The sequence below is a fragment of the Melanerpes formicivorus genome, unplaced genomic scaffold (assembly GCF_026170545.1).
Source record: "Melanerpes formicivorus ecotype bairdi unplaced genomic scaffold, bMelFor1.0.p_v2 SCAF_38, whole genome shotgun sequence".
NCBI lineage: Eukaryota > Metazoa > Chordata > Aves > Piciformes > Picidae > Melanerpes > Melanerpes formicivorus.
The window spans coordinates 6,820,557-6,848,035 of NW_027142390.1; the positions used below are offsets into that span (position 1 = coordinate 6,820,557).

A 27,479-nucleotide genomic window follows, 5' to 3' on the forward strand; every position below is an offset into this window, starting at 1 on the left:
TACAGATGTGCATGCCCTTTTTGGAAGGATCTTTCTACCCACCTTTGTAATCCAGTAAGATTCCTTTAAAGCAAAACACAGGAATACTGAAGGCAAGTTCTTAATTAAAATATAGTTTAAATGAACATTTCCTCTCAAAGGAGCTTGAGTTTCAGATGTTTTCTGTTTTGCAGGAGTTTGGACAAACCTTGCTTGAAGTTTGCTTTTCTTTTTTACTGTGATTTCAAGTGAGCCCTGCTGCGATGTGTTTCAGAACTGCAGGCATCAGTGGACAACTTCCCTTCAGCTTTAAAATACTGAGTGGTAGTTAATGATGGTAGTGGGATGAGTGGCAGGGGCAGCTAGCTGAGACTAGGCATACTAAAACTTCGACCTCATTAGCTGCTGTTTAGGACAAGACAGTTAATGAATGTCTGTAGTTCATGCAGTTACAGAATGAAAGAAGCAGTGATGCTGTCTTAAGGGAGGTAAATGGGCAATCTTGCATTTATGTCAAACTTGTTACCTGTGAAGCCGTACAATGTAATTTTTTTAAGTGAAGGGAGGGTCTAAGGAATGACAGATTAAAAGCCAGGAAAAAAAAAATGCCAGTTTGTCACAAACGCTGCAGTGACGAGGCAAAGAATAAAGTATTATAATCAGTGAAATTATTACCACAATGGTCAAACTGTTCAGTTGGCTTTAAGGCTCTTAAACCAGCAAATAATTTCATAGCAAGAGTAAAAAGCTTATCTACATGCACCAGCACCACCCCTACACAAAGGAAAATGTAACTACTGGGCTATGTTCTGATTCCATCTGATCTCATTCTTCTGATGTCCCACAGTTCCAAGTCTAGTCCTAAAATGTAATTTACTTAAAACTCTATCACCTAGGGTTAAAAACAATAGTTAATGAACAGAATACATTCTGAGCAGGTTCTAATTAACCGTATGTCCATCACACAGTTCCCTTGGAGGTGTAAATATCTTTGTCTTTTTTTTTTATATGATGATTTTTCTCTAAGACTGTGTTTCTGTGTTGCAGTCTCTTTTCATACTTTTCAAACTACTTCCTTCTTCAAACAAAGGAGTATTTAAAAAACCCCAAGCTCAGCAAGCTTTCAATCCCATCTTGCTTTGTCAATTTAGGATTGAGAAATTATTCCTCTGTGTTCTCAGTGTCTTACATGCATAACATAATTTTCTTCTTCTACAGGATAGCATATAAAGCCTATTTCAATGAATAGCATATTTGGTTTTCATCTGTTTCATAGGAGCACTGCCAATCTGCTTAGGGTCTAGTAAAATTCACCACCTGCTAAGAATGTCTCTTTTCAGACATTTTAAGTATTAGCTCAATAAGGCACATTCTAGGTGAAGATTTTGTTACCATTTTGAATGGCAAATTGGTCATTGGTCAATCGGTCACATGGTCAATTGGCCAAATGTGCCATCCGTGGCACATCTGTTCCGATGCTTCATGGATAGGTTTTTTTTTTAATGAGCTTTTACTGACTGGCCTTAAATACCTGTCATAACAATAGGCTGTTTTAGAACTAGCAAGTGTGCAATTGCTTAGCCTGTTCTGTTGCAAATCCTCTGTTATAGTTCTAAAAGGTAAACCAGAATAGGTTTTATTGTTTCTAAGAACTGGGTTTGTGTTTGCACAACTCATAGAAAAGGTTTCTAAGAAGCTGTGATCTTAGATGGACCTAACACTTGTTTCAATAGGGGAATAAGAGCTGGAAATTAATTTCTATACAATAAAGTGTGAACTATTTCTCAAAAGGAGTTTATGTAATATGAAGATAATATTACCTAGTTAAATGATTCTTCTCAGAAAAACTTAATATATCCTCAGATTTGCTTTAGAGTAATAGAAATGCCTCAAACTGAGTTTGTTTTCAAGTGTACCTCATGTTCTTCTCAGTGTTTGGTAATCTTATGATTTAATGAAACATCTCCTTGAAGATTTGTCTCTGTACTGGCTTTTCAATGTGCAATTTTCTTGTGAAAGATGGAAGTAATTGCACACAGTTTACCTTATGTAACCCTAACCTTGACTGGTGTCACACAGGAATGTTTGCAGAACTCGGAAACACTATTTTCAAAGGTGTAAGTATTAACTGTGTGAAGCTGAACTCTTACCTTCCAAGATGTGTACAGTGACAGCATTTCTTTTAAACAGGGAATCTCTTCTGTGTGGTTACGGGAAGTGCAGCCCAAGATCTGTGGTTAAACATCTGTTCTTGCTTGAGAATAACACACCCCAAACAGGATTATTTTTGGTGTATTGACTTCAATGTATTTTCAAATGTCACAAATATTGCTCAGTACTATTGTAAAAGTCCAGAATAAAATATTCAATGGTTGTTCTTTCTGTTTTTCTTTCAGCTATGTATAACTTATATTGCATATTTTCAGGTACTCACGTCATGGAAGGCTCTGGACGAATGCTTGTAACCGCTGTGGGTGTGAATTCTCAGACGGGCATCATCTTTACTCTGCTAGGTGCTGGAGGAGAAGAAGAAGAAAAGAAAGATAAGAAAGGTAAATTTCACAACATATGAGTATGCTCTGAAGAAAGCTGCTGGGCTCTGTGCAGCCAGAGCTCTCCTCCATTCTTTATAAATAAATATGGTCTTAAAAACCTCCTTTTCGGTATACATTTTTATCATCACACGCCACACAGAAAAACAGCAAAAGCTGTTAACCAATAAATACATTGGATAACAAGGTGTTTTTCCAGTGTGAAAATGCAGTACATAATTAAATGCAAAGGAATACATGGGCATCCTCCCATGGCCCTGTCTTCTTTACATATATCCATACTCACCAAAAACTTGCTAAGGTTTTGCTCGTGCACATTTCCATCTATGTAACAGGGTTTGGGGTTTTTGTCAGAAAAAAACCCCAAACCTTGGCCATGGAAATAGCATCTTTCTTTGAGCTTCAGAAATAAAGATAAAATGTGGCTTTTTGCTAGCCTGGTTGTTTAATGTCAATGACTGACTTGAGAGGCATTTTAATTTCTTAAGGTGTAAAGGTCAACCCAAGAATAGTAAACGACAAGAAAATAGCAGCAAATGTTAATGGAATTTAACTTTGGTGCTCTGTATCAGTACATGAAATTGAGGAATCTCTTTACACTTTTCACCTTCTTATAGTGTGATGTCATAGGCAGTTGCTCATTTGTGGGTTGCACAATAAGTGGAGATGTGATTTAATGTGTGTCCTTTCCAGTTTCTGTGCCTACACTCTTGTAAATTGTTTAAGTCTGCTTTCAGAATTTCATTTCAACTTTGTTCTAAGACTATTTACCTTTCAGACATAACTAAGGGCCAATTCATGTTGTTTTTAGACATTTCCACTCTTTTTAGTGGTTTTGATTATTAATGAAAAATAATAGCTACAGCTTTACCAAACATTTTACTTAGTATCTGCCAAGCAGAGTGATTCCACTTTTTTTCATTTCCATTCTTTTAATTTGAAGCTCCAGACAGCAAGGTCAAATTCAAATGGTTTTCATGACCTATGGTTTCCATTTCTAAACACATTTGACAAGTGGTCGCACTTGGCACCATGTTTCTATGAGGAACTCCCTTTTTACTTGATGAAAGACTTTACAAACTGTTGATCATTTAATTTCTACACAGTAATGCACAATACTTGCTAGGCATGGTAAGTTCTGGGAACATTAGAAGGAGAAAGACCAAAACTTCCCAGAGTAAAACTCTTTAATATCAGGCTAATTCTGAATATCTTAAAGTCTAATCTTGCTATTGGTAAGAGGAAGACTTCTGGAAACATTTTTCAGATCCAACAGCATCTGTTTTGACAATGTCTAAGGATAGGGGAGGTGGAGCAATTTCAGAGCCTGCTTGCAAGTGACAGGTGCCTGCCCCAAGCTCTCTTGTTCGGCTGGAGTGGCTTTCTCTGTGTGTTACGTTTCTCGGGGCACTGGTGATACTCTCACCTTTCAGTTTGGACAGCCTTGAAAGACAGAGAAAGAGAAATGGGAGATACCAGATTGATGCACTGCACTGTGGCTGCAATTTACTGCCCAGAGCCTCTTGTGCAGACACTGAAGCTGAGTGTAGCTACAGCACCAAAAAATTCCCTCAGGTTTTCTCATGCTGCTAGCAGCTTTTTGATAGTGCACCAGAGTGCCTGGGCAGAGCTGGTAGCAGACTGAGGTCCAAACTCATTCTACTGTCCTGTATAAACTGGCAGTTGTCTGAAATCTTGCCAATCCTAAATGTCTGTTTGGGTCTTATGTGGGCGTGTGCTTTTATCATTCATTAACATGTAAAAATCATCATACAGGTGTGAAACAGGAGGATGGACATCAGCTGCCAGGTAGAGTAAGAACCATACCAGATCAAATGGAAAGATGAGGCTTTTAGCCAGCAAGCTTTGGTGCAAATCAGGGCTGAACTAATGATTGAAATAATTGGGTTTGAATCAATCTGGTTAAATCATAGAACGATTTCAAATCAAGAGGATATTCATGGCAGACATTTAAGTGTGCACATGTTGTTGGTGTTGCAAATCTTAATGTTAAGCTTGGTTAATCAGTTATTCTCCAGAAGGAAATGAGAGTGTATTAAATGTTGGAATGCGTGATTTGCTGTTAGCAGTTCATGCTGTGCTGGTTAGTATGAGGATCCAAATGGAATCAAAAATAAGCATGAGTAACCAAAACAGTTTAAGTTATTACCATCACTATAATCAAATTTGCAATTGAAATGTTCATGAATGCAGTTTAACACACAGGGTGTGTTTTTAAATCCTTTGTGCTGTTTATTTTCTTCTCCCAATTTACCATTTCTAAGCAGAACAAGACCATTTTTCTTGAATACTAAACTAGCACAGTGTGAAACTCACTGTGGGGCAAGCGCTGAAGCAGTTCAGGAGTTTTGATCAGGATTCATTGTAGGACTCTGTGTTCTAGTATGAATATTTAACCAGCAGAAATAAAACCAAAAACTTACTTTGTTGTTTGTAGTTATTTTCTCAACTTTAGTATAAAAAACCCATAATAAAATGAAAAACCCTCTTCAGGTTTTTCACCTTCCTCTTAGGAAAGGTTTCCTGACCAATTTCTCTAATCTGCAAATAATTGCTGAAAACAAACAAAAAAAAGGATAATTTTCATTTATGATACTTCTGCATTTCACTGCAAACCAGGCAGTTATATAATGTGTATGGCTTGGATTTAAAGCAACCCTTTTTCCTCCTCAAGACTAGATTCTCCATTTCCACATACAACATTGCAAAGTATCATGCTTCTCCTTGGATCAATGTGCACATGAACTAGACTATGGCAGGACATGGGCTGAGCCCATGTTAGACTGGAATGAAGCAGCAATACTACATTGGAATGTGCAATGTTACATAAGCCACCAAATATGTCATGTTGTGCATACTGTGTAGGTTGCTGCAGGTTTTAAAACTACCCTGCACTGCATGACTTCATCAATTCAAGGAAAGTCTTTCAACCATTTAAGAGTTGCATAACATTATATTAAAGTCAAATAATACACATAAGAGGACCAAAGCAGTGTACATAGTACTGTATACAGTCAGTTCTCATCAACTCTTTTAACTTTCTTAAATGTCTTTCATTATTATTATTAATTTATTATTATTATTATTATTATTATTATTATTATTATTATTATTATTATTATTATTATTATTATTATTATTCCATGTATGAGTTTTTGCCTTACTTTGTACCACCTTTGCAAGGACATTTTGCTTTTGAAAGCTTTGTTAATTGATTTCAAACAGATTGATTTTGGAGAAACCAAAGCCATAGTATTCCTTTTTTTTTTGTGTGTGTGTGTGTGTCATGTGCATTTGTTCATGCTGTTATTATTATTATTTATTGCCTTTTTTTTTTTTTTTTATCCATTATTGCTCAGTAGATTCTTCCCATCCCTCCTCCCACCCTCCTTCAGCTACAGATGGTGCAACAGGTGCAAATGCCACTGATAGTGCAAATGCCAGCTTAGTCAATGGTACGTCAAGAACACCTAGCTTGTTTTATTTGATAGATTGCTCTCCTGACTCTGTAAGATTCCTTCTTCCTCTGAACTGCACAGATGTTGTATGTGCATGTGATTACCCCCTGAGAGATCCTACTCCATAAACTCTATAGTAGCTTATAAGAGATGCCACAAAGATGCTCTGATTTACTTATGCTCTTCACAGAGAATTAGGCATGGCAGAAGAAGAAGCAGGAATTATGAAGTGCTTGCCATCAATTAAAACCACAATTAAAAGGAACAGTTAAGTAAGGCTGGTTTCAAAACTTCTGAGTTGCCTATACAGGAAGTTTCATTGTAGAGTTCTGTTCACATTTGTTAACTTTGATTTGAAGACCACCACCATATTGAATGGATTGTGTATTCTTCTGATGTGGCACTCTTATAAGTGTTCATACAGTCTCCCTGTGAGAAATAGTGCTAGGATCAGGAATCTGATTCAATTTCAACCAAGTGTGTTAGGAATAACTTTTGCTACTTGGAGCAGCTTTTTTTGGAAGACTGGAAAGTTGTGCTTGTGGATATTCGTGCATGCCTTAGTGATCTTCCAATGAGCCTACCTGTTTACTAAAAAGGACATAAATAGTGCTGCAGTCAGCTTTGACGATGAGTAGAGATTCTTGACCCTGCTTCTTAGCATGCAGATATTTCAGTATTTCTTGTAACAGTCTAATTCCAGTATTAAATGGAATGGGTTATTATTAGTCTAGTTTCTGATAATTAGATATTTATTTGCCATAGAAACCTTTCCCTCTTGTGCGACACCAGTAATACTGACAAGAGTAGCTCTTCTTTCCACCATGCTGGTCTGATACTTTTTTTTCATGTAGGTCTGTGATTGCTACACTACAGATGTGATCTGACATTGGGGGAAACTTTTTTTTCCACAGAAAGAGTGGTCAGGCACTGAAATGTGCTGCCCAGGGAGGTGGTTGAGATTTACAATTTCACTCCTGCCCGTTCTAATTTTGCTAGTAAACTAGAATATGCAATTCCTGCATCTCAGTGCACGGCAGGACCAGGAGATTAATGGTGACTATTTAATTCTCTGTTCTTTATGCTCTATAATTCTACTCCATTAGGTGTAAAACAAACATACACATGCAACAGACACCCCCCTGGAGACGGCAATATTACATTTGCGCTCATTCCTGCAAGTTGCTGAGTACAAAGTTAAGCATCTGCTGAGCTGCTTTGCTGGATGAGAATCCCTGTTCAGCAAGACGCAGAAATGTGTCCAAAGTTGTCCTAAGCTGGTCTCTCAGTTAGCAATTTTAGTTGCTTGGTGAATATCTGTTGTGTTTGGTCTTAATGCCTGAACTTAATACGGAAATTGAGTTCCAAGGGATATTGAATCAGTGTCTTAAGTAAATATGTGATTTTCCATCTTTGCTCCCATCACGAGCCTTAGTTACTGTCCCTGTTTATCTTGGAGCTGAGAGATACATACAGAGTTCTTTTCAGTGCACAAAATATAGAAACCAATTTTTGTGCAGCTGAGAATGTTTTGCTCTTAGCTTCTCTGAGGTAAGACAGTTGAATTAATTCTGCAGATCTCTTTGATCAACATGAACAGGGGATACTTTCCACAATTCATCTTGTCTGACACTGTGTTCAGTGGAGAGCTGAGACTTGGCAAGCAGAGTTAGATCTGAGCGCTTTGAAATTGTCTGGGAAATTTCCAAGGTCTGAGTTCTGTTTATACTATACATTATTCTAGTTAGCAGTGACAATGAGTTAGGGAAGACTTAACATGTGGATATGTCTTGGAGAGGAGAAAGGAAGGAATAAAACAAGTTCTAAAGCAAGGAGACCAAGTTCATGGATGTATTTTTTCATTCTGGATGAAATGGATGTTTTTCAGTAATGGCTGAGAATTCTTCCTGAGATGTGATTGAAAAGAAGCAGTTTTTCCTGAAGTTTAATACCTCTGTATAGACAGTAGCTTCAAAGAAGGAAATGGTATTATATACCTGAATAAGTACCTAGCTCAGGAAATGCTATGGCTTGTTACTTGAAAATCAACGTTACCACTTCCAATATTGTTATGTCTTAGCTGTCAACATACAGCTGACAAAAAAAGAAGTGTTTTATTAGTGCTTTGTTGTGGTGGGTTGAAATTTCCCCCAGCATTAACTTTTAGCCAGACTAACTCAGTTAGAAGCAAACGAAGCTGTATTTACAAGCAAAAAACTACACTCTGCAATGGAATGCAATGAATATGTACAAAATGTGCAGGATTTACAATATTATGCAGATATTTACAATTAGCAAACAACACGAAACACCCCCTGATCAAAATGACCAGGGAAGCTGCTCCACTGCCCTCCCCCAAAACCTCCCAGACCCCCTGTACCAAGAGAGAGAGAAAGCAGTGTTAGTCTTATCTCAAGGTCAGACAGAAGTGTTATCTTCTCTCAGGTGAAGCAAAACAGCCAAGATCAGAAGAGAAGAGAAAAGAGGTGGAAATGGAAGTGAACCGTGAAGAATTCTTATGATACAGCTTCTCTTATCCCAGATATTTATCCAATTAATTTGTTTAGAATAATATTTTGTTTTCCTTTTCTCACCCAGTAGTGATTTATTTATATTTTTCTACTTTTCTGCTTGAAATCTGCAGCTACATTTTAAAAGCATAGCCTAAAACTACCACATTTGTTCTCAGTCAGTGAACTTAGGGTGATACATTTGTGACATAGGCCAGGGTTGGATTGGTTGATGGGTTGGACGTGATGATCTTGAAGGTCTCTTCTGGTCTGGTCTGGTCTGGTCTGGTCTATTCTATTCTATTCTATTCTATTCTATTCTATTCTATTCTATTCTATTCATTTGTTACTTCCTGTATCAAAGGCACTATCATGAATTCTGCTAGGGTCCTAGCAGAGATTAAAATGTGTACTTGTTTGGTCTCTGTTAAAACTGTGGACAGTATGTTCAGTTTGTAAAAGGGTTACAAGTTAAGGGTCTGAGCAGATCATAACATTATACAGAAAGGCAATGATTAATGAAAATTCATCTAATTTTAAAGTATTCTATTAGAAAAGGTTTGTTGTTTTCTTAATTCATTTTTTTTTTTTAAAGAAAATGCAGGAAGCGGCAATCACAGTTTATGGCTTGTTAAACCCAAATTTGATTTCCTTAGAGAAAGGAGTATCATAGTATCAGTCAGGTTTGGAAAGGACCACAAGGATCATCTAGTTCCAACCCCCCTGCCATGGGCAGGGACACCCCACACTAGATCAGGCTGGCCAGAGCCTCATCCAGCCTGGGCTTAAACACCTCCAGGGACGGGGCCTCGACCACCTCCCTGGACAACCCATTCCAGGGCTTCACCACTCTCATGGTGAAGAACTTCCTCCTCAGGTCCAGCCTGAGTGCTTATCATTGTCCAGGAGAATACTACCTGGTTCCTAAACCTGGATTACCATATGGGGATGTTGGATTTTTTGACATTTGTTACTCAGAGAATTTGTTACCTCAAATTATATTCTGATGTAGAAGCCTCATACCAGGTTCAGGGAAGAGTCTTGTCTGGAATGCTTCACATCTCTTCTTGCAACTGTCCATTCTGGCATCGTTCCACTGCTGTTCAATTCCTGCAAAGCAATTGGCAGTTTTAATTTATTTTGAAGCATTTTCTGATTTGTAAGTGAAGTTACTTAGTGAGTGCATAGAAGAATTATCTAAGATGTCCTATTTGATACAGTGGAATTGCTAATGCATTGCCTCTGATATCACATTGCATGATTCACCTCAGAGATGTCTGATGTCACTTCTGCCCCTATATATAGATTTGCAATGTGTGTCTGTTCTTATGAGCTGCAAAGTGTAGCTGCCTTGCCATGAAGCAGGTTTAACTCATTCCTATTGCAACATCAGGCATTTGGGAAAAGCAATAGGATCTTTTCTGGTTTTTGCTCTACCCTAACACATGAGGACATAACTTGATTAGTTACTTTGGTTGCTTCCAAGCAGCTCTTCCAGTGTACAAATACCTTTTAGTGGCAGCAATAGGTCTTTATAATTCTGTCTCATCTCTTCATGAAGGGCTGGGGAGGTAAAGGGGAGGCTTTTCTTGGAAAGTTTATTTGGAGGAGTAACTGGCTTTTGGAATAAGAACTTAGGCAGTGATGGTGCCATGGGTGCCAAAAGACATTTTAGTAAGGCAAAGGCAACAGGCAAAATATTTTATATTGAAACTCAACACCTTCAAAGCAGCTGCACAACACAAGTTGTAGTGGGAGACTCCATGTACTTTTCTAAACCTTCTGATTTTTCTTCTATCCTTAGAAAAGTGAAAAAAATAAACTCAGATGGATTCCTCCAGATTTCAGGGCCTAAACACTGTTCCCTTTACATACTAATGTCCAAAAATAAAAGAAGAAAATATTTGCAAACTTATATAAAAGTGCATTGTATTTGTGAATAATTATGCATTCAATTCTCATCAAAATATTAATAAATGCTCATCCTTCTAATGTTTGTGAGAAATGTGCAAAGGTCAGAAAGATGAGACAGCATTTCTGGTCCTAGCACTAACTAAACGGAGAAAGGATCTCTCAGCAGTAGTGATTCTATCATCTTAATTTCTTTCTTTGTTCATCATTTATAGCCAAATGTGAATTATTTGGGACAAGAAATAAATGATTTTCAGCATTTTTTTCCTTATTGTTACCTAAATTACCTATCCTTTTCTTATTCTGTCAAAATAATTGGAATGTAACCTCCTGTGATGACTCCCTCTCACCCCTCCACTACCTCCATTGCAGTAGCTGCCGACATGAAGAATATTTTTGCTAAATACCTGTGTATATGTTGTTGTCAATGATTCTCTACTTTCTGTACAGGTATTTTTAGGTAGCCAGGGTAGAGGAACTGTTAGTGTGATTCATGACAGCATTTATTATATCCCTACTAACCACCAAATTTTTATCATAAAATGAAAAGTTTGACCAGTGTATTTTCGTTTGTCAGTTATGGAAGACATAGATTTGGGTTCTTCAGTTCTACTGCTTTAAGGTTTTTAATTGTGTTCTGACAAAGGACCTATAGAGCAGGACACAGAGCAGACTCTGCTCTACATTCATGTTTTCCAGTCCTCAAGGAAGGCTTTGTCCTCTAGCCAGAAATCAAAATCTTTAGAGATGGTGTATGTCTCCCACTAACTTTGTCAAAAAGCATTCTCAGCAAAATAGCCATCAGGCAGGTATGAAATCCAGATATGCACTGTATGCAAAACTTCTAATGGAAATTTCACCATGAAAAGGAGCTTGGGTTTGTTCAGGTTCATAGATTCAGGTTTCAGGGCAAGACATGAGCCCTTGGAAGACAGAATGGTCACATTATAGCCAGCATGGGACTAGAATAGGAAGTAGAGACAAGCAGTCGATGCTAAGCAGTTTATTCCATCATAGTTCAGTAATGCATCAGAGTGCTGAGATGATTTTAAGTAGTAAGATATTCTTTCCTTTCCTATAATGTTCTGCTTCTGAATTCTCAGTGCCTCAAGCCTGTTAGTATGGGGCAAAATGCTGTTGTGGGAAATTTATGCCTTGTTTGGTCGTTTTCCCTCTTTTTAAGAGAGGAAGTTTTAGTGATCTCTCAATTACAAACATGCAAGAAATGTATCTTAGCCTTTCAATTTTGACACTATTTATTCACAGCACAGAGTGAGAAAATGAATACATATGTTGGAGCATAACTTCTGTGCTTTACTGAGGATGTCAGTACCAGCTGTGTTATGGCAGCAAGGAGGACGAGCAGGACTTACATGCTGTGGTTTTGTTGGTTGTTTTTTAACTCTAATGATACATTTCTTAGAATGTGTCAAAAATCCTGTGAAGAAGGTGTTTCAACTGTTAATTTTCCTTAGCAATGTGTTTTTTATTGTGCATTAGACATAAGTACAAAAGGAGAATGTCATCCACTCTGGTTGTAATGTTTATAAAAATCAAGTAGCAGTAGCAGAAAACTCCCATCAGATAATTCATGTATCAGAGTGAAAGTTGCATAAGGGATCCCACCAGGGACTTGGGAATACATTTGAAATTGTTGGCTGGTTGTTCTGAATACCCAAGTTTTTGTGTGCTCTAATTTTTATTATGCCATTTTTATTTCATGCACACTTGGAAATGGTGTGCTTTCAGTTTTAAAAAGGGAAGGAGGACTTTGGTAGGGCAAGATTATATGTAGCTAAAATATTAAACTGGGAATCACAGATGCACTTGGCAGATCTTTCTTTAGGATAAACCAGAATATAGGATGACACTTGCATTTACAGGAGTAACTTGCTAAACAGTACAACCCAGAGAGGAAGGTGTCATTTTAAAGTCATGTTGGATTTACATTTTTATGATCACTATTATTTATACTTTGTCTTCATTTGATAAAATAATCAATTTCATTCTAGAATCAATTAGGAAAGTCATACTCTGTACTGGTGTACTTGTGGGGGTTTTTTAAGTCCCAATACTCTGAGATTTCAGTTCAGGAATATAACTCAGTTTCTGCTTTCTTTGTGTTAGTTTCCCCCTCTTAATCTATGCAGTTTGCTCAAAAGTATGTGTCAATATTTAGCACTTCACATGTTACAACATAGAACTTGACCGCAGCTCCCCGAATGTGTCCAGCTAAATTGTCCATGCTTCAGATTAAATGTTTGATAACAATGGCTTCTGATCATGAATAAGTATCTGTAACATGCTCATTACTCCTGTCTGCTCCTTTTAGTTAAATTCCCATTTTCATGTTCTGTCTTGGGTGAAGATTGTTTACTGTCTGTTGTCTGTTGAAATTTTTCATCATATAGGCAAAATGCAGGATGGGAATATGGAGAACAGCCAGAACAAAGGTAATCTTCTTTCATATTAAGGAGGTTGTGGATGTTATTTTTAGCATGTAGTTAAATTCCGTTAAAAGTTGCAATGAAAGTTTGTGATTTGTGCCTGTGTGTAAAAATGGCCCTGTTATTCAAACAGAATGTTAAAGAATCCCCAAACAACCAGACCCAGCAAAGAAAGAAAGAAACAACCAAAAACTACCCAAAATGCTACAACTTACAGAATTTTGATGTGTCAGATATTTAGGACAGGAGAAGGTCAGCATTTCTAGTAAGCCATTGATAGACGATGAACTTCCATGTCACAAAGGTGGTTTGAATTCTTTTTTGTTGTGCAAGTCATGTATGCTATGTATTGTGAGTGAATTTCCAACCCTCTCTTTTATGTGTCTTGTCATCTTTGGTGTTTAATGGCATTGTACAAACACGTTCCTTTTTGCAGGGAAAAAGTAAAGCAATAACAAAAGGAAACTCTAAAGCCAAGCACTTATTTAGCAATGTACAAGTGTATTATAAGGATAAATAACAGGAAGGTTAAGAACCTAATCTTAGAAGTTTCTTATTTAATGTTCAGTCTTAGGATGAAAATGAAAATAAATATTTTGCTGTTCTATGAAGCAAAGTCATGGTTCCCTTTTTATTACATGAGCCCCAGCTATCGTGATTTCTTTGGGTTGTACCAAATAAGCAAATTAAACTATAACTTTCTCTTCTCAGATAATGCTAAACATTGCAAAGGTGGTGGATCAGAAACCGTATAGATAAACTCAGGGGTTAATGGTACAAAACCAAATAAGCATGGTTTTGTACAGTCTGTTCATGAATGTCAAAGCAAGGCTGTTTCATCTCATTCTATTTAATTTACTTAGGTCTGTGTTCGAGGCAAAACAGACACATACACATATATAAACTGGAATGTCATTGCTTTTAGAAACATAGCTTTCTCTTTGATGATAAAAGAAAGTTTCCTTATATTTGCATTAGCATTCTTTCAAGGTTTTAGCCTTTGAATTAGATGTGCTTTTCATGGGAGAATGATTGTGCTATCACCATCAGACCAGGTGACGAAATTACTTCAACACTGAATGCTAAGGAAACTTTTACAGTCTGGTATTATCTAGAATAGTGGTTTGCAAAGTGTGGTCCACTGGACACTGAGGTGTCTTTGCAGTTGAGAGAAGTGGTGCATCAATCATCTGTGCAACCACTTTACCTTTAAAACATTTTCATTAGAAGCATGATTTGTAAGAGTGTGTTGTAATCTATGAGAAGACCCAAAACTGAAATTCATCCTGTCTGTTTGCCCAAGCACTTGAGAGCTGCTATTCTAGGCAATCCTGCAGTACTCATCTACTGTTGCTTGCCAAGTAATTTGCAAGACATGAAGTGATATATATGTGTATAACACAGGCTGTCATTGGTGGTTTAAAACCCAAATAAATAAAAATCCACAAGTTTCATGGTACTTGCCAGAGGGCACAGTACTTATCCCCAGTTGTATGGAGTACACAGGGGTATGTGTATGTTTGTGCCCCAGTAAAGCCCCACTGGGGCTCACAGGGGCATCTGTCTGCCCGGGGAGTGCCTAGTTCTACTCCTCACCATTCCAAACAGCCCCTCCCAATGGGTGCTGCTGGGTGCATTCAGTAAGTATCAACACTAAAATAAAAAGAATGAATAGTTTTGGAGTAACAATTTTGTTCTGCATTATTAGCCAAGCAGCAGGATGGGGCTGCTGCCATGGAGATGCAGCCGCTGAAGAGTGCAGAAGGGGGAGAGGGAGATGACAAAGACAAGAAGAAATCCAACATGCACAAGAAAGAAAAATCTGTTCTTCAGGGGAAGCTGACCAAGCTGGCAGTCCAGATAGGCAAAGCAGGTATGGCAGTGTGTAGTACTAGCAACAAAAGGTTTGAAAACAATTTACTCTTGAAAAAGATAGGTCTTTTGTACAGCTATATTTAAAAGTAGGTCATCATAATACTGTTCTATTAAGTGTTACTGAAGATCTTTTATTATTGTAAAGCTTAGCTTTGACTGTCAAGAAACTGGAAGCTTTGGGCAACTTGGATTATAATGAATATTTGAATCAAATTGAAATGTAGCTTTTCTCATAGTCAATATTCCCAAGTGCAGTAATTACATATTTAATTTCCTCTCCTCTTAGAACTTCTGAGTACACAGTTTCTGAATCCCTAATATGATCTCAAAATACCGATCTCAAAGTATTTCCTTCTCTCAGATTCAGGAACCATTCTGTTCTCTCTTTGTATCCATGTTCCCTGTGTTCCTGCCTTCTACCCAAATATGACACATCTGTTGACTCTTGTACCCAGTACCATCTGGTCCCTACTGTTATAACTAGCACTCCTCCATGTAGGTAGAGAGTGAAAATCTTTCATAATGACATAGTCTTCATTAGGTTAATTTTTCAGTATTAAAGAGATGTCTATCCAGATCCTTATCTGAGGCCCTGCAAGAGATTTCTGACTTCACTTCTGGTCAGTCTTTTTTATCCCTCTTTACCCTTTGGTTTTCACCCCTGCTGCTCCTTCTCATTCGTTTTTATGTTCTTTACACTTAGTTAATCACCTAACCCCATGATGCCACTTCTGTCTCCTTGCCTGAACAGCGCGTGACTTGGAATCTCTGGTTGTCACCTTTTTAATGTCCAATTTAATGCTTTGCCCAGTTTCATATTCCTGAAGCTTCTCAGTTTTGTTGCTAGCTGTACAACAGTATGTGTGGATATAAAACCACTTCATTTCTCCTGATCATTAATTTCTTAGATGAAGTACCTTTCTGCATTGCCTTCTGATTATCACCCTCTTTGGCATTTCAGCAGGCATGTGAATATCACTTGGAAAGTAATTATATAGGGATTTCTAACCAGAATGTGGCAAGTAATACGAGTTAAATTAATTAATCATTGCCTCATTTAGTTTTTCTTTGTCATTGGGCAATCTATGGGGATGTCTTGCACTGTCCTGATCATATTTAATGGATTTTTGTTTTTCCCCTGGCATCTAGCAATCTCCACAACTCATCTGTTTCCTATCAACCTTAACATCCTTCAGTTTACCGCTATTTTTTGTAAGTTCAGTCAGGACGTGAGATTCATAGCATTCTCCTTCTGTATGATCTCATTGGAGAGAAATGAACTTGTTCTGAGATGCAGACTTAGCTGCTCATAGAGACCTGCCAAAGAGCGCTAATCATGGCAAGGCAAACCAGAGATTCTAATGGAGATTTGATTTCTATACTCAAACCTAGGAACAAAATTGTAGAGGAGGAGTGCTACCTTCACAAAGTCTGTGTCTTTGGAAGAACATTTAAAGTCCCTGGGATCTTTTCTGAATTCTGTGGAATATTTACCTAGTGTTCCATGTGCTGCAGTGTCAGTGTTGTACCTCTTTTGAGCCTCTCCTCATAAAACTACACACTGTGTATATATCCTTTTGAAAAGGGAAACCTTGGGAACACTAGTATTTATAGTTTCATAGTTTCATTCAGGGTTGGAAGGGACCACACGGATCATCTAGTTCCAACCCCCCTGCCATGGGCAGGGACACCCCACACTAGATCAGCCTGGACAGAGCCTCATCCAGCCTGCTCTTAAACACCTCCAGGGACGGGGCCTCGACTACCTCCCTGGACAACACATTCCAGGGTTTCACCACTCTCATGGTGAAGAACCTCCTCCTCACATCTAGCCTGAATCTCCCCACCTCCAGCTTCATTCCATTCCCCCTAGTCCTATCACTACCTGAGATCCTGAGAAGTCCTTCCCCAGCCTTCCTGTAGGCCCCCTTCAGATACTGGAAGGCCACAATTAAGTCACCTCGGAGCCTTCTCTTCTGCAAACTGAACAGCCCCAACTCCTTCCGTCTGTCCTCATAGGAGAGGTGCTCCAGCCCTCTGATCATCCTTGTGGCCCTTCTCTGGACACGCTCCAGCACCTCCACATCCCTCTTGTAATAGGAGCTCCAGAACTGGACGCAGTACTCAGGTGGGGTCTCACCAGGGCTGAGTAGAGGGGGAGGATCACCTCCCTCGACCTGCTGGCCACACTTCTCCTGATGCAGCCCAGGATCTGATTGGCTTTGCGGGCTGCAAGTGCACATTGAGAGCTCATGTTGAGCTTTTTGTCCACCAGCCCCCCCAAGTCTCTCTCCTCAGGGCTGCTTTCCAGCCAGTCAGGAAAACAAGTCAAAAACTATTCTGTAGAGGATTCTGCAGTGTTATATTCAGCCTCAGTCTATTCAGCCAGACACATCTGTAGGGCTTTTTTGAAATAATTTCTACAGCAACATGAACTACAAGAGACTCCTTTTCTCAAGCCTCTTAAGATAACACTTGGCTTAAGCAACAGCAGAACTCCTGTTGGACTAGACTGAGCAGTTTTAAATGCAGTACTAAAACGGTGCTTAAAAATTAATGCAGTATGATTCAGCTGTTCTGTAAAATTCAGCTTCCTCATTCACTGGAATATAAGGCTGTTGTAAATGCATTATAGTAATGTTTTTTTCTACATTTTATCATCATTATTGGTACTGGTGAAAAATGTCATGCAAAATAAGAAGAGAGTTCTGTGTCAAATTCAAACATGGGTTTCTAATTGCACATGGTCTTAATTGTGTGTTGTTTTGTAGTAACTGATTATTTCTCTTTTCAGGTTTGGTGATGTCTGCCATCACTGTAATCATTTTGGTACTATATTTTGCCATTGACACATTTGTGGTCAACAAGAAACCGTGGTTGCCTGAGTGCACTCCTGTCTATGTTCAGTATTTTGTTAAATTCTTCATTATTGGTGTTACTGTACTTGTGGTTGCTGTTCCTGAGGGACTTCCACTTGCTGTCACTATTTCTCTGGCTTATTCTGTAAAGGTAAGAAACATTGCAAATAATTATGGGAGAAAGTGCTGCTTGGTTGGGTTTACGAGCGAGTCAGTTTTTAGGATTTATCAGGCATGATGAAAATTGGCCTGTAAATGAATGTGCTCAAAATATTAATGAGAGCCAACATTTGCTTTATAGTGAAGGTATCTCTGACAAAGAAATGCAAACTGATATGTGCCTAATACATAGCTTTAAAATACATAGCTTTGTCCAGGGAGGTGGTTGAGGCCCCATCCTGGAGGTGTTTAAGACCAGGCTGGATGAGGCTCTGACCAGCCTGATCTAGTGTGGGGTGTCCCTGCCCACGGCAGGGGGTTTGGAACTAGATGATCCTTGTGGTCCCTTCCAACCCTGACTGATACTATGATACTATGACAACTACACAACACAGGAATATCAAGCAGCATAAATACCTACTTTGCTTGCAAGGTTACCGGGAATTTCTTGAGCAGAATTTACCGTGAAAGTAGTTGAGGATTTTGGTAAAGAATAACTTTGTCTTCACATTTTCTTGTGCAGTAGTACAAAGTTTTGACAAGAGTTTGAAGTCTTCAGGAACAGTTTTCAAAGAAATCAGAGTTTCATTGAGGCTTCTGTTTACTTAAGAAATTCTTAAGTGCAGTTGCAGTTGTTTGTAGCCATTGTATGTGATTGTATTAGGAAATTAAAGAAGATTAAAATCCTGGACTTCCAGATGGTTCCATTATCTATGTAGAGGTTTCCCAGATTGTTGTAGCAATTTAGTCACATGAGCTTTACTTAAACATTCTGGGAATTGTAGATGAAGATTTTGAAGCTTCCTTTCCTCCCTTCTTGTCTGTCTTTCCCCCCTTCATGTATTTTGCCCCTTTTCTTTAAAAAATCCTGTTGCCTTCAGTTTCTTTAGCTAATCTTTGCTGCTGTAGCTATTCCTTAAAATGTATTAGAATAAACCTTTATTAGAATAAACCAAACCAGGTTGGAAGAGACCTTCAAGATCATCGTATCCAACCCATCAACCAATCCAACCCACCCAAACAGCTAACCCATGGCACCAAGCACCCCATCAAGTCTCCTCCTGAACACCTTCAATGACGGTGACTCCATCACCTCCCCGGGCAGCCCATTCCATAGCGCAATCACTCTTTCTGTATAGAACCTCTTCCTAGCATCCACCCTGAACCTCCCCTGGCGCAGCCTGAGACTGTGTCCTCTTGTTCTGGTACTGGGTGCCTGGGATGTATACTGCAAAAAAAAGGGGGGAAGTGTATCAGTTTGTCAGAGGCAAATTCGTTTCAGGGATAGTCACTGCTTGGCTGTCTGTATCTAGGGCTGGGGTTTTTGGCCCTGCTCAAAGTTCTAGTGTAGTGAACATTGTGTTCTCATGAAGAAGGCTAAATACGTGCTTTTTAGCTTTTTATAACTGCTGTTAAAAATCTGTCAAAGCAAATCTTGAAGGCTTTTTTCCCCCTTTTGCTTTTTCTCAGAAAATGATGAAGGATAACAATCTGGTCCGCCACTTAGATGCTTGTGAAACTATGGGTAATGCTACAGCCATCTGCTCCGACAAAACAGGGACACTAACAACCAACCGGATGACGGTCGTCCAAGCCTACGTCGGTGACGTCCACTACAAAGAGATCCCTGACCCAGATTCCGTACCCGCCAAAACCCTGGAACTGCTGGTTAATGCAATTGCTATCAACAGTGCTTATACTACAAAAATTCTGGTAAGCAGGCTTTTTCTGTCAGTGAAATGAAACGCAGCGGCACGACTTGTAATTATGTTAAGCAAGGCTAATTCCTTAACATTCTGTTGTTGATTATGAAGCAGTGAATACTGCTCAGGGCCTCAGAAGGAGAACAGGTGCTGCAAAAACTCTCTATTTGCTGGTTTTGTTTTAAGGATAGGCACGTACTGACAAGTACACAATGATGCTACATTTAACAAACTCCGGCTGTTGTTACTTTGGGGTGGCCCAGTTTTGGTGTAGGTGGATTTGCTAACAGAGCTGCTTTCACTGAGACTTCATGTGTGTCCAATTACTTTTGTGTGTCTTTCAATTTATTCTCAAATAGGACAAATTGGATTGGTCAAATTATTGGTTAAATGACCATTGTTCATTCTGATTCCAAGTGAATCACACCCAAAGAATTTTATTCAGTCTGTAAAGGAAGGCAAAATAGAAATAGCCTGTTTGCCTGTGGCAGAAGATTCTTCTGTACAGATCCAATTAAGAGGCTGAAAACTTTTGCAGTTCCAATAGAATTGTCCTTTGAAAGGTCAAGCTTTATCTCAACGTTGGAGAACAAATACATTTCTTTTGGTTTATGTATTTATGCATTGTCCTTTTTGTAGCTCTGCTGAGCTGAGCAAGGCAGTTTTCATGTACTTCATGTTTGTTTTAAAAGTAATCTTTCACATACAGCCACAGAAAGCAACTGGAGAAATACTAGTCCTGGAGCATGTATTTCCTTTAATTCTTGCTATGCAAATCCCTGGATATTAGTTACAGTCAACACTTGGAAGAAGAATGTTTAGAGAAACCTCATGCAGATACACACTGTGTTTGTAGTCAAGGTGGTTTTGAAATGAGTGCTCCTGAAGATCACTTACCCAGGGTAAGTGTCCAAAGTCAGCCTCAGGCACCCTTCAGTCCTGTGTTGTGGTTCACTCACTCTTCTCACTTAAAGTTCTCTGGAAAGGGAAATGTGGGGAGAACCAGTCCCTGAGGCAGCTTGAGTGGCTTCCTACATTGGGAGCGGACAGGGAAGCTCTTAAATCCTCTATCAGCTCAGAAAGATAACGCTGGTGTCCACCTCCCATCTGAAACCAGCAAGTGCACACCTCCTCTGTGGCACTGCAGAGACAAATAGCTGTAGTCAGCTGAGGCTGGAGCTAGGCACTTTTGACTTGGAATTCAGATTCTCTGAAAAAGGAGAGCTTACTCAGCTATGGCACCTGTGAGCACCCACCTAACCCAGCAGCACCAGTTCCCCTCTGAATCCTGGATTTTATCCTGTCCTTTTCCTGTGGTCTGTCTACCTGTCAACCAGGCTGAAATGAAAGAAGGACCTTTTATTTTCTGATGGTTGAGTGCATATGTTATCAATAGCTGAGTGTGCATATTTATGGCAGTAGCTTCTTGAAATCTAATCGGCATATTTGTAAATGAGTAGGAATATTTTACTCTGGCTGAGTAAATTGTGCTTTCACAAAGCAGGGTAACATTTAATTTTTGGGGAGAGAGACATACAGCTTGGGTACTTTGATGTTGCTACAGCCTTAGTAAGGTTAGGTACTTCCTTCTGTAGAAAGAGAAATTGAATCCAAGTCCTCCACTTCACACAGACTGGAAGTAAGGTAACATATAAATTGAGGTGGAGGGTAATAGCTCTGTAAGTTTGTGTTTGTATATCTGCTGCAGTAGCAATGTTAGTCACCTAGCTGGCACTAAGGAGTTTGACTTTGGGGGTGCTTTGAGAGAATGTTACCTTTTCTGGCAGAAGTTTCCTCATTCCTAACAAACCACAAGGGAGCTTGGTTGGTAGTTAAGTTAGGTGGGACTGGCAGAGCTGTGCTACATTTGAGTTAGATTTTGATGTTCATTTTGAATGCTTGGGGTCAAACACAGGAACAAAGTTTTTCATCGTCAGCTTCCACACCAGCTCACCCTCTCAGAATGAATTTAGGGAGGGCACAGGAGGGCATCAGACATTCCAGAGTGATGAATCTGTAAAATTGAGTTTATTAATCTGTCATTCCCTTGTGGTAATAGTTTCCTTTGACTGAAATATTTCTGGTCAATAGTAGCTTTGAAATGTCACCTCAGGCTTAATATTGGTTTTGATTTCCCCCCCACTGCCTCCCCCCTGTTTGTTTGGTTTCAGTTGGTTGGTTGAGTTTTTGTTCTGGTTTTGTTTTTTACTCTGTCTTGAGTTCATTGCTTATGGTTGAAATTAGTTATGTGTGCCTAATAAAAAGAGAGGCAGTGTTGCACCTTTTTGGCTTTGCACAGAGACTGATGCATGAATGAAATCCTCTAGAAATTGCCTTTGTGCTGGCTGCATAACAGATGACTGCTTGAACTTATCCTTGTAAAATGAATAGTGATTTTATAGGTATTATAACAGCATCATAAGATCAAGCCCATGAGAAAAACAGCCCAAATGCTGGAGCAGTTCATGTTATTCATTGTTCATAACAGACTTCAGCTAGCTTGAAGCTACAAGATATTGTTCCTTAGCCCTCATTCATTTTAAATCATAAATATGGTAAAAAAAAATACATAAGGGAGTCATTTCCAAGATGAAGTATACACAATTATTTTCCAGTGTAATCAAATAGTGAATATCAGCTCAAACTCAAAGGGCACATAAGTGTTATGTCACTGAGATTGAATTTTACATAGTCTATTTTTAGTTCTTTGGTTCTGCGCGTGCTGAAAATTGAGCTTTGTATGTTCTGAGTGATTGCATATGGGACCATAAAATTAGTCAAGATGTTCTGCTGAGTGAGAAAAATTCCCACTTGCATTGTCTTTTGATTAAGGGGCAATGGAACCATTGATAAAAATATAAAAAGGAAATAATATCGCTGCTTGGGATAAAAGATTTGAATTTCCCTGAGAAATTAAACACAAATTGTTTCAGCTGAACAATAGCATCATTAAATATAGTTCTTTTTAATGCTTTCCAAGGATTAAGTTACTGGGTGAGCTGATTTTGCATTCCATTAGCTTCAGGGCAACTTTAATGCTGGTTTTATGCTGTGGATGTGAAGCTGTTCTCTGCAAAGCCTTTCTTTTCCAGCGCTCATGTTTTAGGTAGCTTTCCCACACGGAAATGGGGTTTGGACAAGATGACCTTCACTGGGCCCTTCCAACCTGATGCATTCTGTGCTTCTGTGAAATAAAATTCAGACTTCATGCATTTTTGCACATGAGCTTTCTTCTGAAAATCAAATTTTCATTTTGGGAGTACTTTGACTGGGCTTGCAGCAGAAGTACCTTGATCTTGAATATCATGGAGCAGTAATGAAACAGAGACTCCAAATACCAAAACTAGTGATTTGAACTGTGCTGTTGAACTCTTCCTTGCATAAATTCAGTTTTAATCAGAAAAGTATTCCGTCTAATTTCCTGCAAGCTGTCTGAGGGCACTGATGACGTGCTTGCTGGATGTTAGCACAGTTAGCATTTAGTAGAGTGACTTCCAGCACCAATGGAAAAGGCCCAGCTGAACTTGTTATTGGTAGGATCTATAATACAGGCACGTAATTTAGTACTTGATAGGTGCCTAAGGAGCAAAAAAAACAGTTATGCCTCTCTTAGGTGGGTATCTGGATCTGCATCAGAAGGACTATTTTCAGTTCTGACATTCTAGAGCATATAATTTACTGCATTTGCAATATGTGGCACAAAGTAGCAGCATCCCTTAACTGAGGATCTCACAGGAAAACACATAGAGAAGTTATGGAAAAGTGCAAAAAAAACCCAAACAAGGTAGACATTTTTCTTGCAGCCAGAGCAGAGAAATCATGGTTTCCTGCATATCATAATGCAGAACAGCTGCCTATGACACTGTAACAGCTGTCTAAGAAAACAGTGAAGTTACTAAGGTTGCTGTCAGCACACAACCTCCAACCATATTCCTTTCACAGCTCTTCAACGTATGCTCAGTGACACCCATCCTTACACAGCTGTGGGGATGGCTTTGAGGGTCTCAAACAACCCCAGCAGGGAGGACCAAGGATTCTCCACAAGCTTCACTCAGAGGACTCTTTTCTTGGAGAGAGGGATGTTTACCCTCCCTGGGAGAATGATGCTGAGGACACAGGTTCACAGGGTTATGTGGTGCATAGCAGTGGGATGGAGCTGCAACCCAGACACACTTAGGAAGGTTTACCAGAAGAGGAAGAAAGGTGTTAATTTGCCTTCTTGCTTTGTAAAATTACTTTTTCCTGAATGTATAATGAATAATTTTATTAGTACAAGTGGAACAAAATTTCTAACTTCTTTGTACTGAAGGCAATTTGAGAGATTTTGGCACAGAATTTTACTGTTAAGAATAAATTGCTCCTTTGAATCTGATGCAGTGAATACAGAGATGAATATACCTCATACTTTCTTGGAGAAAAGAGGTGAAGGGAGGCTGGCAGAGCAGGTAGAAAACCTATAATATATCACAGTATCACAGAATCACCAAGGTTGGAAGAGACCTCAAAGATCATCAAGTCCAACCTGTCACCACAGACCTCATGACTAGACCATGGCACCAAGTGCCACATCCAATCCCCGCTTGAATACCTCCAGGGATGGTGACTCCACCACCTCCCTGGGCAGCCCATTCCAATGACAAACGATTCTCTCAGTGAAGAACTTTCTCCTCACCTCCAGCCTAAACTTCCCCTGGTGCAGCTTGAGACTGTGTCCTCTTGTTCTGGTGCTGGTTGCTAGAGAGAAGAGACCAGCCCCTTCCTGGCTACAACCACTCTTCAGGTAGTTGTAGAGAGCAATGAGCTCTCCCCTGAACCTCCTCCTCTCCAGGCTAAACAATCCCAGCTCCCTCAGCCCCTCCTCATAGGGCTTGTGCTCAAGGCCTCTCCCCATCCTTGTTGCCCTTCTCTGGACACCATAAGAAAATCATAAGAAGAAATTGCAGTCTAGATAAGTGAAATGGTGAAAGTAATAGAAAATGAGATTTTAGCAGAAGAGCTGCTTTGCAGGAATAGGTTAAAAATCTGTTCTGTGGGTATGGAGAACATGGATGTAGTAGCCAGGTGAAGGTTGATTTTTTTTTGTGTGAGGAATATATTTGCATCCAGAAGTCGTCCAGCTATCTGGGTTGTTGAGGGACACAGTGTTCCTGTCAGAAATGGTCTTAAAAAAAGGCATGCAAAATACAAACTACTCTGCTCTCCTACAAGTTTATTTTCTTTGAAAATAGAATTTAATGACTGGATTTAATTTATCAAGTAATCTATTACTATTTTTTTTAATTGGATGAAAAAAAAAGTCTCCAGAATAAAATATATATCCACACATGCACTACTTAGCCAGCAGAAATTGTCTGTCATTTCCTTTCAGCTTTCATAAGTTCATCACTCTGAATACAGTAGGGCTCTGTTGTTGTTTGTAAAGTTGTTCTTTCAAGTTCTTGAAAACATCTTTATGTTTTGAGAATTTGGGTTATTTCCTCACATTAATTTAGAAAGTATCAGTAGTGGAACAGGATTGAGATGTGCTATGTTCTTAACATGAGTTGCTTGCAGCTGTCTTAATTCTTTTCTGACAGAGCACAGACCTATTACCTCTCTCTCTAGATATATTTATGTATCTGTGTATTTCCGTGACCTCTTGTTTTCAAAACAGAGTGGCAGCAGATCCTAACTGTTCAGGAAAGATTGTTGATTTCATTTCTAAACAAAGCTCATACCCCAAGAGATCAGATTGTGCCGTACCTATCAACAGAAAATCATCAGAATTGATATTTCCTGAGGCAACAGCAAAAGAGCCTGTGCTTTAGGGTAGCTCTCTGCCAAGGGCAGTCATGCTAAATGAAACTGCTGTTGGGTGTCACTAGAATTCTCCTCCTTATTCAAATGAGTACCGTGAGAAAGTAGCTTTTAGCCTCCAAACTAAATTTTTAGTTATTTTGATATTTTAAATTGGAAAGCTATTGTCACTCTCAGGTACACATTTCTGAAAACCTAATCTCAAGCTCTTTGTTTCTTGTGTTGAAATACAGTTAAAATTACTATTTGTTTTTACTGTACCTGAAGGGTCAAGTCATCTCTTATTTAATCCAGAGAAGTTCACCCATTGCTCACAAAAATGGTCTGAGTTTAAAAAGATACTTTAACAATCCCCAAGATAAATGGTATTAAAAAAAAAACAAAAACCAAAGATTGGGGAAAGTATTTGCCTGGCCTAAATTCAGGCTTATTCCCTCTGTAGATCCCTTACATTACCATTAAGACACAAGTATAACCGGCAGCTCCAGGAGCTGACTTCAGTGAAAAAGATCATTTCTCAGACAGACATGCAAGGTGTCAGTCAAGGTTGACCTGCTGACAAGAAAGCAGGTCAGCTTTGAGGAAGGAGGGACAGTGGAAGAAAGAATGAGAACCCCTGAGAAAAGAATGTTGCAGAGAGGGCCCACTGAGGGGGAAAAAGGTGAAACTGGAACATTAGGATGAAAGGTGGGTTTAGGCCATAAGGCTGTCTTACGAGTCAAGTAACTTGAGGACAGTACTGTAAGTCTGTTACTGGCTGCACATGAGTTTGGCAGTGAAAACTGGTTGAAAATTGTATATGCTTTTGGTTTTGAAGGACTCAGATGATGGCATTGAAATACTGGCTGGAGCATTTCTGAATCTTCAGCTGAAGCCATTTCTTCAGAGTGATTGGCCATTGGGATGGGCTACTCAGGGAGGTGGTGGAGTCACCATCACTGGAGGTGTTTAAGAGGAGACTGGATGAGGCACTTGGTGCCATGGTTTAGTTGGTTAGATGGTGTTGGGTGATAGGTTGGACTTGATGATCTCGAAGGTCTTTTCCAACCTGGTCTATTCTATTCTATTCTATTCTATTCTATTCTATTCTATTCTATTCTATTCTATTCTATTCTATTCTATTCTATTCTATTCTATTCCTATCCCATCCTATCCTATCCTATCCCATCCTATCCTATCCTATCCTATCCTATCCTATCCTATCCTATCCTATCCTATCCTATCCTATCCTATCCTATCCTATCCTATCCTAATTCTCTTTATAATTGAAAAAGATTACTTAGTTTGATTGAAATTTGATTGAACTGATTTCTCCAAGAGCTTTTACTTCTTGGGCAAAATTATTGCCATTCTAGTAAATGTATATCTTTGTCTCACATTTTGTATTCTCAGTCTTGTACAACTATATAATGTAGATATACATTATAGATGGCATCCAGACAATGATGGTCTCTTCTCCCAGGCACCCAGTACCAGAACAAGAGGACACAGTCTCAGGCTGCGCCAGGGGAGGTTCAGGTTGGATGTTAGGAAGAAGTTCTATACAGAAAGAGTGATTGCCCATTGGAAGGGGCTGCCTGGGGAGGTGGTGGAGTTGCCGTCATTGAAGGTGTTCAGGAGGAGACTTGATGGGGTGCTTGGTGCCATGGGTTAGCTGTTTGGGTGGGTTGGATTGGTTGATGGGTTGGACACGATGATCTTGAAGGTCTCTTCCAACCTGGTTTGGTTTATTCTAATAAAGGTTTATTCTAAATGCAGGCTGAAGTACCTTCCTATATATGAGCAAGACATCACCAACAAATCCCAAACAAAACTAAACAAACAAAAAACCCCCCATCCTACAACATTTGCTTTCAAACTTTTTCATAAAGTCCTTGGTAAGCACTTTCTCAAAATATTCTAGGCAAGAAAAAATAACCTATGGTGTGCATATTGTTTACCGTGTAAATAATAATAATTAGAAATAATAGATCACGTAGTTAATTGTCTCTGTTTCTAGGAGTGGCAATTAGCAATGATCTTCACACATCACTTGCCATTGAAGTTTTATGTAAGAGGTACAAATATAGCTTTTCTCACTGAATTAGCTACCAAGTTAATAATTGAAATAATAGTGTTTAGAAGAGACTTCTTGAATGTGTAAAGCATTGGACATCTTATCCCGGTCATGTGCTTTCTGCTGCTGGGGTGCAGGGGCTTTGATTAGAAAA

The 27,479-nt window shown here is 39.1% G+C and overlaps 1 protein-coding gene across 9 annotated transcripts in view; it reads left to right on the top strand.

The window, feature by feature from the left end:
• Positions 1 to 27,479, top strand: part of ATP2B2 (ATPase plasma membrane Ca2+ transporting 2) — a 455,339-nt gene that overhangs the window by 348,399 nt on the left and 79,461 nt on the right. For 2 of the 9 annotated variants that reach the window (XM_068158052.1, XM_068158055.1), the window contains exons 8-14: positions 2,406 to 2,531; positions 4,308 to 4,340; positions 5,915 to 6,007; positions 12,843 to 12,884; positions 14,587 to 14,751; positions 17,548 to 17,762; positions 19,241 to 19,483. In XM_068158052.1, coding sequence (XP_068014153.1) covers positions 2,406 to 2,531; positions 4,308 to 4,340; positions 5,915 to 6,007; positions 12,843 to 12,884; positions 14,587 to 14,751; positions 17,548 to 17,762; positions 19,241 to 19,483 — 917 coding nt within the window. Of the gene's footprint in view, positions 1 to 2,405; positions 2,532 to 4,307; positions 4,341 to 5,911; positions 6,008 to 12,842; positions 12,885 to 14,586; positions 14,752 to 17,547; positions 17,763 to 19,240; positions 19,484 to 27,479 lie in introns of all 9 variants that reach the window. The other 7 variants (XM_068158054.1, XM_068158056.1, XM_068158057.1 and 4 more) reach the window with 4 other exon arrangements.